This window comes from Bufo gargarizans, chromosome 5 (genome assembly GCF_014858855.1).
Source record: "Bufo gargarizans isolate SCDJY-AF-19 chromosome 5, ASM1485885v1, whole genome shotgun sequence".
Taxonomy (NCBI): Eukaryota; Metazoa; Chordata; class Amphibia; order Anura; family Bufonidae; genus Bufo; species Bufo gargarizans.
The window spans coordinates 97619193-97631648 of record NC_058084.1 but is presented as its reverse complement, the minus strand read 5'-3'; the positions used below and the strand labels follow the sequence as shown (position 1 = coordinate 97631648).

General features: G+C 41.3%; 1 protein-coding gene across 2 annotated transcripts in view; it reads right to left on the bottom strand.

Moving 5' to 3' along the window:
* Nucleotides 1-11146, bottom strand: part of ALKAL1 (ALK and LTK ligand 1) — a 129513-nt gene extending 118367 nt beyond the window's left edge. For both annotated transcript variants that reach the window (XM_044295127.1, XM_044295128.1), the window contains exon 1: nucleotides 10605-11146. In XM_044295127.1, coding sequence (XP_044151062.1) covers nucleotides 10605-10938 — 334 coding nt within the window. In that variant the 5' untranslated portion in view covers nucleotides 10939-11146. The remainder of the gene's footprint in view (nucleotides 1-10604) is intronic.
* Nucleotides 11147-12456: the final 1310 nt, after the last annotated feature.

Below are 12456 nucleotides of genomic sequence, written 5' to 3'. Positions count from 1 at the left end.
CTCAACAAAATTGGACTGTTGAAGACTGGAAAAATGTTGCCTGGTCTGATGAGTCTTGATTTCTGTTGAGACATTCAAATGGTAGAGTCCGAATTTAGCATAAACAGAATGAGAACATGTATCCATCATGCCTTGTTACCACTGTGCAGGCTGGTGGTGGTGGTGTAATGGTGTGGGGGATGTTTTCTGGGCACACATTAGGCCCCTTAGTGCCAATTGGCCATCGTTTAAATGCCACGGGCTACCCGAGCATAGTTTCTGACCATGTCCATCCCTTCATGACCACCATGTACCCATCCTCTGATGGCTACTTTCAGCAGGATAATGCACCATGTCACAAAGCTCGAATCATTTCAAATTGGTTTCTTGAACATGACAATGAGTTCACTGTACTAAAAGGCCCCACAGTCACCAGATCTCAACCCAATAGAGCATCTTTGGGCTGTGGTGGAACGGGAGCTTCGTGCCCTGGATGTGCATCTCTCAAATCTCCATCAACTGCAAGATGCTATCCTATCAATATGGGCCAACATTTCTAAAGAATGCTATCAGCACCTTGTTGAATCAATGCCACGTAGAATTAAGGCAGTTCTGAAGGCAAAAGGGGGTCCAACACCGTATTAGTATGGTGTTCCTAATAATTCTTTAGGTGAGTGTATATATATATATACATATCACTTACATGAATATGTCTTTTTCAGTGTTTGTAGGTACAGTTTATATGCTATATTATATTGTAAATTGCACAGTACTGTCGTGCAGGGCCGGATTGAAGGGAGGGCACACGGGTCGCACACCCCAGGGCATATGTCAACCTGTATATGTCAGTGACTTGCAGGAGCAGCAAGGCACTACAGGTTAAACTAGGCCCTAAACAGGAATGAGCAGCTTCTGCACCTACAGTATGCCCACTTCTATTGCTCTTAGTACTGTATGAAACACACAGCACTGGCCAGAGAACGTTTTATCTCTCCTCTGTTTCAGAGAAGAGAGAATTTTCTCTGGCCAGTAGTACAAAACCATGCTGCCTCAATTGGTACTGAAATAACATGGGAAATGAATTGAACAATATGGCAGGTCCTCGCAGCTGGCAACAGAAGAAAGAAGATTTCTCCAACAAGAAGTGGCTGCATGAGGAACTCTTATGTTTGGTAAGTGATTGTTGGAGGGGGGCCAGAGTTCCCCTGCTCCTACTCCCCCCAGAGAATCCTGCTAAGTAGTGTCTTCCTCTTGCCCATATCCCCTCACAGAGCCCTGCCACTTAGTGCTAGCCCTTGCAGAATGATCTGTCTTGTCTCCAGGCTAAAAGCCTTAGGTTCTTTGGCAAAAATAATAATTATAAGAGAAATACAAAAAGAGTATACACTAGACTATAGACTGACTGCAGCATTTACACTAGACTATAGACTGACTGCAGCATTTACACTAGACTATAGACTGACTGCAGTGTTTACACTAGACTATAGACTGTCCGCAGCATTTACACTAGACTATAGACTGACTGCAGCATTTACACTAGACTATAGACTGACTGCAGTGTTTACACTATACTATAGACTGTCTGCAGCATTTACACTAGACTATAGACTGACTGCAGCATTTACACTAGACTATAGACTGTCCGCAGCATTTACACTAGACTATAGACTGACTGCAGCATTTACACTAGACTATAGACTGACTGCAGTGTTTACACTAGACTATAGACTGTCCGCAGCATTTACACTAGACTATAGACTGACTGCAGCATTTACACTAGACTATAGACTGACTGCAGTGTTTACACTAGACTGTGGAATGAGTGACCTCAGTGTTTCCACTAGACTATGGACTGACTGACCGCAGTATTTAAACTAGACTATGGATTGACTGCAGCATTTACACTGGACTATGGACTGACCGCAGTGTTTACTGCAGACTATGGACTGACTGACCTCAGCATTTACACTAGAATATAGACTGACAGAAAGCAGAGCTTACACCTGACCTTACTGACTGACCATAGCTTTTATACCAGACTGTGGACTGACTAGCAGCAGCATTTATGCCAGACGTTAATGTGGCAGCAGCGGACAGGCATGTAGCTCAGGGACATCGCCTTTCCCCTCCACAAATGCAGCAGATTTTTTCCACAGACATTTCTCCATCATGCTTAATCCGGTCCTGCATACATGTACACATAGAACTGTCTGACCAGTGCACTTCATAACTTCAGCACTGCACAGAAGTGTTCAAATGAAAAAAATGCATTTGGCGATTCCACACTGCTCCGCTCCAGTGGCAATGCTCTGGTCTCTATTTCTTCCGGACCATGGCGTGTAGGTGAGTCCATTTTTTACTTGCATTTAAATACTGTTCTGGAAGTCATTTGTTTTGGGGGTCACACAACCTATTTAAAGAGACCCTGTTACCACAAAATGCAGAAGGAGGTGAACAGATTGATATATAGTTTTTTTTAAAGATTCAATAAAGCTTGTAATGTTATACATTTAAAGGGGTTGTCCAGGCTTTCCCTATTGATTAATATCAGATTGGCAGGGGTATGACACCCAGCAACTCCACCGATCAGCTGTTTGAGGAGACGGCGTGTGCCCATAGACACACAGCGGAGAGCGTGAATAGAGAAGGGATATGCCACGTGGGCACTGCGAAAACCGTCTCCTCAAAAAGCTGATCAGCGGGGATGCCGGGTGTCTGAACCCCGCCGATCTGTTAGTGATGACCTATCCTGAGGATAGGTAATCAATATTAAAAGTCCAGAGAGCCCCTTTAAGTTCTCTGTGTAAGTGTGTATACAGAGATAAATGTTAGTCACAACTGAACTTAAGTAGACACTTAAAGTGTTACTGCACATTGAAAAAAAAACTTTTGTTATGTCAGAGCGACATATGAAAGGTTTGGATCTGTAGGATCTGAGTGCTGAGACCCCTACCAATCACTAGAACGAAGAGGGAGAAGTGCTCGCATAGTACGCTCTCACTGCAGAGGATGGAATCGAGACAAGCCCATAAACTTTCTATTCGGCCAGTCTCCTAAAGTGCGAAGAGAGAGGACGCTATTTGAGTGCTTCTCTCTGCTCGTCCTAGCGCTCTTTGGTGGTCTCCACATTCAGACCTCACCTCATCAAAACCTCTGATAAGCTGTTAGAACCTATCAGAAGCTCCTCCTGCTCTACAACATGTCGCCAGAGGTTTGCACTGCATTTTGTGAAGATAGGTTCTCGTTAAACAAAAATAAATTAATAAAAAAGACCTGTCACTTTAAATTAAGGGTAATGTTATGTCACTAAAACTTTTTATAAGTGCAGATGGTAATAACATCACAGCCGGTAACAATACTGAATAAAGCTGAATGATTAATGCTCTTCTTCAGGATGACCCTTTCCATAACGTTGATGCATTAGTGAATGATGAGGTCTTTGTTCATCCCTGATTTTTCACATCCTGAGATTAGGAAAGTCATGATACAACATTTGCTATACTTCATTAGGATTATGGCATAATCCTGCGTTTAGGGTGCATCAAGTGAATGGGCCTGGGCTGCAGTACCAAGCTGAGCCACTATACAATGTATAGCACTGTGCCTGTTAAGCTGTGCTCTCCGGAGCACCCCTGCCTCTTCGAACAGCTGTTTGGCGGGGTGTCAGGTGTTGGATCCCCCAACTGATCATACAAAGATGACCTCTCCTGATGATAGTATAAAAGTAGTGATGTAGAGTCGCACTCACCAGATCTTGCGGTCATCCGGAATGCAACAGCCTGCCAGGAGCCCTAGATCCATAAAAGCTCCTGTATATATAGTCCAATCAATAATAATGGAGGCAGCATGTCTGATGAAAAAAATCCCTTTATTGGGAACTGCTTACATGAACAGACGTGTAAAAAAGGTTGTTACGTTTCGGCTAACACATAGCCTTTCTCAAACACCTTGAGAAAGGCTATGTGTTAGCCGAAACGTAACAACCTTTTTTACACGTCTGTTCATGTAAGCAGTTCCCAATAAAGGGATTTTTTCACCGGACATGCTGCCTCCATTATTATTGAATGGACTCTCCTGATGATAGGTCATCAATATTTAACTCCGGGAGCATAATAAGGATTGAAACCTGCACCGTGATTGGCTGCTATGAGCAACAGAGGCCATTTTTCTTATAGCCAATATCATAAATCTCTCCCAGACTGTCAAATATCAACCTTTTTATGCCTTAGTGCTTTTACCCTCTACTATAAAAGTAATATTCTGGTAATTATAGGGTAATAAACTAACAATATGTAGTAATGTAAAACATGTCAAATTTATTTCCATGTAAGTGAAATACATTGGGTGAGATTTATTAAGACCACCGCTCTCTGCACTGGTCTTGATATTCCCTGGATATGGAGGATGTGCCTAATTTTTGGCGAGATGCAGGCGTCATCATAAATTAGGCTCATCCTCTTACAGTCCGTGCGCCTCAACAGAAATCTACGACACCTCAGAGCTGCCGTATATATTTGGCTTCATGTAATCTATCTGTGAAAACTCTAGGAATTTGGCTAGCTATTATTAGAGTTGTTGGCAATTTTATAAAATGGACCCCAATACAACCCAGAAGTTGACAATTTGAGTTGAGATGGAGTGTGTCTTAATACAGATGTTACATGTGTTATCTGCGCATAGAAGATGAAGAAATGTCTGCGTAGACTATCAATGCATTCTCAGATCTTAGCTGGAATCAATAATAGAGAACATAGGGACTCACATTTGGACCTGGATACATATGGAATCAGTTTCCTTCACAATTCTGATTTTATTCTCTTTTTAAAGGAAATTGTGCTTTATATAATGCGTGCTCATGTTTATTGCTTTCAAGAGATGGAGAAATTTATTAGATCCATCTTGGGGGGAAAAAAAGAGTCAATGCACTCTAAATACTTTCTATAAAATTCCTGACCTTAACAGAAACGATTGGATCAAGATTTATAGTGATACAGTACATAGAAGCTGTAATAAATTACGAATGCTCTGTGATAGAGACTATTTTCTGTATTCGCGTATTGCCAATCTATACATTTTTTACATATTGACAGGATATGTCATAAATGTTCAAGAACAGGTCTTGGTCTCGTAGCAGCTGGGAATGGAGAAGTGACTGCACATCTGTAGCTCTCTCCATTTACTTCTATATGAGTTCCGAAAACAGTTCCATAAGTATGCTTGTCAAGAGCGTGTCAGGTGACCATATGCTGCTTTAAAGATACATTCTGGAATTTCTGGCAAATTATAATTCCAGTAGACATATACCATCTGTCCACTGTATGCCCTCAACTCTATAAAGATCTTCAGAACTTGACAAAACTGCTGGGTGAGTTGTAATGGTGGCAGCATGCATGATTGACCACCTCTGCATACAGTGTCTGGAATCTCCTGTTTTAGAGATTGGTGGGGCTCTGATTGCTGGGAGGATAGGCAAAGAATGTTATCAACTAAAATAACTCTATAGGCCAGTAAATAATATACTATGATATCATCTGTAGCATTTACTAACACTTTAACTAGAGATTGAATAGGAGCATTCCCTGTGCATTATTTATAAAGTAACACCACCTTGAATGAAACTAGTTATCGTCTAGGAACCAACAATCCTAGACTTCTGACTAGAATTAGTCAATGGCTCCTTTAGAATGCCTGGTGTTCCGGCAGAATATCCCTCGCGGGCAGTGTAAAGTGGCCTTAAAAACAGAGTTCATTCCTAATTTTCCAAGTCTAAGATTCAGAGATTAGAGAAGTAAATATTTAATAGTGCATGATACGCCATTTGTTATGCTACTTTAGGATGATCGTATGATGTGCCTTCCATGGTTTACGACACAGAGATGAATGGCATGCTTAAGTGAAGTCAACTACATACATTTGTCATAGCTTCTTACTGACGTATGTTTCTCTGCCTACATCAAATTGTCCATGAAAAATTTATGGCTACATGTACTGCAAAGAGTAACTGGTTTACACTAGGTTCACAGCGCATTTGTGGTGTTTCATGTAGACTCCAGGAATCTCTTCCAACTTACAATATATGCTAACATGCTCCTAGACTTTAATGGGCTAATATCTGCCATCTGTTTTGCCTACTTCTGCTGTGATATAGTGGGATCCCACAGCCTCAACTGTATTGATGTCAGGCAATAAAAAAGCATAGATCGATGATATGCAAGTGAATTGGCACTTGTTTAAAGGTCAATTCAAATGTCCCAATGCATAGTGAAAGGGGGACAAATGATCATTATTCTGATCATTCATCCCTAACTCTTTTTGCATATTGTCATCAGGACATCTCCTGTTCAAACAAACAAAATGCTTAGATGTTCCTGCAACATTTGATCGCCCAACAAAACAGCATTGCGCACATTTGTCGAGTGATCAACGACACCTTTATATAGGCCAATGAGCGTTCGGAAGACTGGCCCAATACTTGACCGGTGTACAAGGGCTCTTAGTGACTAGATGTTTCCAGTAGAGCACTTGTGATATAAGACACCCCTAAGCTTGCACAAGCTAACCATAACTAGTAAACTGTACATAACTAGGATAGCTCAGGAGAACATATATTTCTATGTAGATGGTGACTCATGGTGTTGTTTGATAGGTGAGCAGTCTAAACAAATGTTAGCTGGGGGAAGGGCCTTAGTCATTGATTTGTCCTCCTCTAGCACTGAATTGGGTTTTTACCAAGTGAGGCAGAAACTAGACCAGCGTTATTGGCTTTTGTTTCAAATTAACTCACTGGACAGAGACATCAGTTCAGCACAAAGACCTTTCCACTGTGTTACATCCCATTATGCATCAATTCTTCTCCCTGCATGGTCCGGGGACAAAACACTAACCTGATCTATAAATGTAAAAAGTCATCTGTGAAGCACATTTACTTATGGAGAATGTAGCTGAAGCCAATTTGACTTTCCTTTGCTTTTCAAACTGATGTGAAGGCTTGGAAAATAATGACAAAGAATTGTAATGTGCTTTTCACCCAAGGACTGAAACTGTAGGGATAGTTGTGTAGCTGGGGCAACTCTCTTGAAAGTCAGTGGCTGTCGACCCCGACACACAATGCACACTAGGGTCAATTTCGTAGGAAGTCAATTTATCTGTCTGTATATTTTTGATGCGGGTAAGGAAGCTGGATTACCCAGAGAAAAACCCACGCAAATATGAGGAGAGCATACAAATTCCATGTCAATATACTCCCTAGTCAGATTCGATTCCAGGACCCCAGTGCTGCAAGCACCAGTGTTAGACTTACAGTAGGTAAGCCATGAAAATTTACTGCGTTCATATTTTACATATTCTCTGTTCTACTACTTAAAGGGAAGCTGTCACCGGGATTTTGTGTATAGAGCTGAGGACATGGGTTGCTAGATGGCCGCTAGCATATCCGCAATACCCAGTCCCCATAGCTCTGTGTGCTTTTATTGTGTAAAAAACGATTTGATACATATGCAAATTAACCTGAGATGAGTCCTGTCCTGGAGATGAGTCAGGGACAGGACGCATCTCAGGTTAATTTGCATATGTATCAAATCAGCTTTTTTCCACAATAAAAGCACACAGAGCTATGGGGACTTGGTATTGCGGATGTGCTAGCGGCCATCTAGCAACCCATGTCCTCAGCTCTATACACAAAATCCTGGTGACAGGTTCCCTTTAAATCCTTGTGTGCAAAACAGAAGGTATAATGGCACTCGGTGACTTGTGAGAGCTAAGAGCTTGTTCACATATGATTTTGCATTGTGCTTTTCAACTTCCTTCACTTATGTGTTTAGCTGCATTTAAAACAATCAACCAAAAGCCTTAGAAATTATTCCGCAGTGGTTACAGTCTTTTTACTTTAGTCTAGACCGTACAGTGATGAATACGAATATGGGTTAGGACAGGAAAACTAACTATTGCAGCTTAACACCACAGCTGCAAGGGGGCAGTATGTTCTCATAAATGCATTGGTACATGTGTCTATAGACGCAAGGACCCTTCAGTTCTACACTTTGCCAGAAAATGTAAGAAACTGCATTCATAACAGACGTGCACAGCGAACGTCACAGACTCGTGTTAGGCTCTTTCCTTTTTTTAGCAAACACATTTTCAAAAACATCAGCAAGGCCCTATTCCCATCTGTTTATAACGGAAACCATGATGCAGTGCTGGAACGGTCATGGGATGGACACCTACGGTACCCTATTGACCGCCTTGAGTACGATTGGGGCTGTCAATGCCTGCTAAGGTGCCCATTGCTTTACCAGGAGAATACAGCTGATTGCAATGTGACAGAATCTGTAACGGATACAGATGTGAACATGGCCTAAGAAGTTAAAAACCTGCCATAAATAATGGCTGTACAGCCTAAAACATGCTAAAAGAAAAAAAAATGCAACACAGGGCAGTATTTTTTATTGAGTTTGTTACTACTGGGAGGTCTATGGGAGAAAAATGCTGCAAATAGAGGGGCATTCAGTAGTGTTTATGCCACTATTGTTTTTGGCATAAAAAAGTCACAAATTATGGGATATGCCATATATGGGCCATAATCAGCGACTTTTTGAGCTTTTGTAAAGTGACCCAAAAGTAGAGGGAGCTCAGTGGAATGGGCAGCTGAGGCTTTGCAGAAACTGGTATAAGTTACAGCTGAAGTCTATGCCAACCCCTATCTGGTGCATGGACTACCAGAGAAGCGACACATTTATTAAGAGGCATCCCGGCGCGCAGGTATCAAGACTGGCGTATGGGATAAATGTGTCTCATAGAGCCTGCTGTGTTTTAGAAATATCATACCATGCTCTTAAAATCACACATAGTGCTTCACATTAAAAAAATGTACTGCGTGCATAGAAATTCCTTTCCAGTCACTCACAGCAAGATGTGTAGCTTTTAGAGATGAGAAAAAACAATTCTACACTAATCAAATAAAACTATTCTACACTAATCAAATTTGTTACAAATTACTCAAATACACATTTCGGGGAATCCGAAACATCAGTGATTCATTCTACATGAATCATTCCAAATGGTGGCCATGACTTAACAGATCAGACAACCAAGAAGAGGACATGTAGGAAGATCCAGCACAGGTCATAAAATTCATGAGTTCTTTATTGAGGACTCTAATCAACACATACATGTGTGGTTACAGAGCCTCCGATACTCCTGTTAACATGTTTCGAACATATCAGATGTCACTAGTCATAACCGGAGAAAAGTGGTATGCGGACTCGGTATATATACTCTGTCAGGTGCACATACCACTTTTCTCCATCTGATATGCCCAAAATGCGTTAACAGGGGTATCGGAGGCTCTGTCCCCATTGCATGTATTGATTTGAATCTTCAATAAAGAACTCATGGATTTTATGACCTGTGCTGGATCTTCCTACATTGTTTGAGCGGGCCTGATTCAGACCTATTTGGGCACGGCTTGTGTCCTAACTCAGGTGAGCCGGGGTTCCCTACTCTGTCTAAACCAAGAAGAGGACATCTGCCACCAATCAGAAAATAAATAAAAATCAGACAGTGCAGCGTGATATTAAACAGTCTCCTTGTTACTGCTGGCTTCCATCCATTTACCCATGGCCATATATGTCACTCTCACTTTGACATTACTACTGCTGTCTTGGCGTTAAATCGGGAAAGAGGTTGGATACAATCCTAAGAGACCCCAGGGTGTCTTACATGTCATTCCAGGGCCACTGAGGAACTTTCAGTTCTGGCTGAACTTATTTGAACTGAATCTGAACAACCCATATGACCGAATCTGACCCAAAATACATTTTGGGAAACTCACTCATCTCTAGTAGCTATCCTTGCCAAAAGCTGCATATAAATATACATACAAATGCTAGAGTTTACATAGAAAAAGTTGCTAAACTAGGACTCCTATAAGTTACAAAATGTTGAGCCATACATATTAACTGATAAATTATCAGCCTCAGAGGAGTTCTGAAACAAGGAACAAAATGATGTGTGACATCTGCATAGATTTGTGCTGTTTTTCATGTTTGTACCGAGAGTATTCATGTTGTGTTTGGACAAACAAGTGTGAATAAAGAATATCAATTATCCATAGCGCACCCTGCGTCAATGTCGTATTAAAAGTTATAGACAAATCATGAGGCTAAAGATAAAATCCTGCTGAAAGAAGATCATAGGAATTTGCTGTAGAACATTCATTGAGAACTACAAGAACCTCATTGTCTCCTGACAAGAGATGGTCCTTTACAGATTTATTCTGACAGTTGTAAACACAATACCTGACACATTCTTTCACCAGGCACATGACAAGTTCTTTACCATGGAAGAATTGTGATGTTTCTCCTTAAAAATCATTGCATTGTGTATGGTCAGATTAGCACAGGCTGTCTGAGAGTAATGCTCAGCAGTGTGAAGATACAGTAGATAGTCAGGGCTGAATCCAAGCCTGATACCAGCATGAAATCCCCTCTAAAGCGATTAGAGACTCTGGAGGGAGATAATACTACTGGATATCTTAAGGATTGGATTACACTGTAGGAACTTGGTGCTTTTCCTGTGCATGAATGGAAGGGGCAGAGATCAGGAAACTTAGGAGGAGATTCACTTACCTGAAGGTCTCTTGCTGCTGGTCCTTGGAGAAGTTCTCTCCCTGGAGGACAGTCTGTGGTTGCCACCATGCTCTGTAGAGTAAGCAGTCCCCTCGCTGTACCGCCTTGTAATGACTTTGCCACTTTCTCTGCTAGTGCTACTGTCCCCAATGACCTGCACAATAAGATCTAGAAGAGTTCTCCTCTCTCCAGACTGCGCTTCACTGATGCCCTGGACAGAGGAGGTGACCAGCAAGAAGGAGATGGCCAGTACTGCCTGCCATTTCCTCGCCCTCTGCATCTCTCCCTTTGCGATCCTAGGGAAGAGAGAGGGAGGAAGACAAGGGTTACCCATGCTAGCTTCTGCCCTTCATCATCTTCGGGCTGCTCATGGTGATCTTGGACAATACAGGACCCTGGGGTGTTCCTAGGAAGAACTTCAAGCAGGCAGAGGGGTACTGAAGTAATGCAAAAGACAAAGCTGAGGAGGAGGAGGAGGAGAAGCTGCTGATGATGATAACTACTGCTAAATTCCCATTAATGATCAAACAATCCGCACTCATCCCTTTCTCCAGCTGTTATAATCCATCCAACTAGCACACACTCCTCCCAGGGCACAGCCACTAATGACTGGCCTCCCTAATTGAGTGGCCAGACTCTCCACCCTCCAGGCTGCCTCTCATCCCACATCTTCCAGGGCACATTTATAGCTCCGGATTAGAAAAGGTATTAACAATGCAGATGATACAATCCTGGCTTTGTTTGGGATTTACTCAGCTTTCTTCTCCATCATTATTGTCGGGTTTATGAAACTCACAAGGTCTGCCTGGCACTTGCTGGGATTCGGTGCAATGTAACAGCTACGGTATGCAGATGTTGTAGATACTGCCCAGCCCACACCATGAGCAATGCCTACAGTCAGTACAGTGACAGTAAGTGCACATTTATTCAAGAGTTTACAGGGGACTAAAAGTACGGTGCAGTGCAATGAAGTTGTTTGACTTGCTGGGACTTGTAGTTCTGACAGGTTCTATGCATCTTTTGCCTATCACTTGTTTCAAGACAGACTGTGAATGCATACCAACTCCCAGACACATTCCTGTAACAAACATGAATCTTCTGTCCATATTTACATGACATATCTTAGGAAGTGAAGCACCAGAGAAGGTTGTGTAATCAGATGTAAGAGACTGGGATCTACAGGTGGATATGTTATTTATGGAATGGAGGAAGGGTAAGGTGGAGGGACTACATCAAATCTAACAACTGCCTAATGTATACAGGTATATAAGGTGGGTAAACTGTCAATGTATTCAGTATAATAGGTGGATGGGTGGATAGATAGATAGATAGATAGATAGATAGATAGATAGATAGATAGATAGGAGATAGATAGATAGATAGATAGATAGATAGATGATATATATGAGATAGATAGATAGATAGATATGAGATCAATAGATAGGAGATAGATAGATAGATAGATAGAAGATATATATGAGATAGATAGATAGATAGATAGATAGATAGATAGATATGAGATCAATAGATAGGAGATGGATAGAGAGATATGAGATCAATAGATAGGAGATAGATAGATAGATAGATAGATAGATAGGAGATAGATAGATAGATAGATAGATAGATAGATAGATAGATAGGAGATAGATAGATATAATTCTTGTAGACTTTCAATGTAGTCAGTATATGTATGTAATGTATGTAAACTCTCAATGTATTCATTATATATATATATATATATATATATATACATACACTGGAGGTAGTCTATATAATGTACTTGTAAATGCATATATATGTATGTAGAGCCTCAATGTATTCAGTATAATATATATGTACTGTACATATAAAA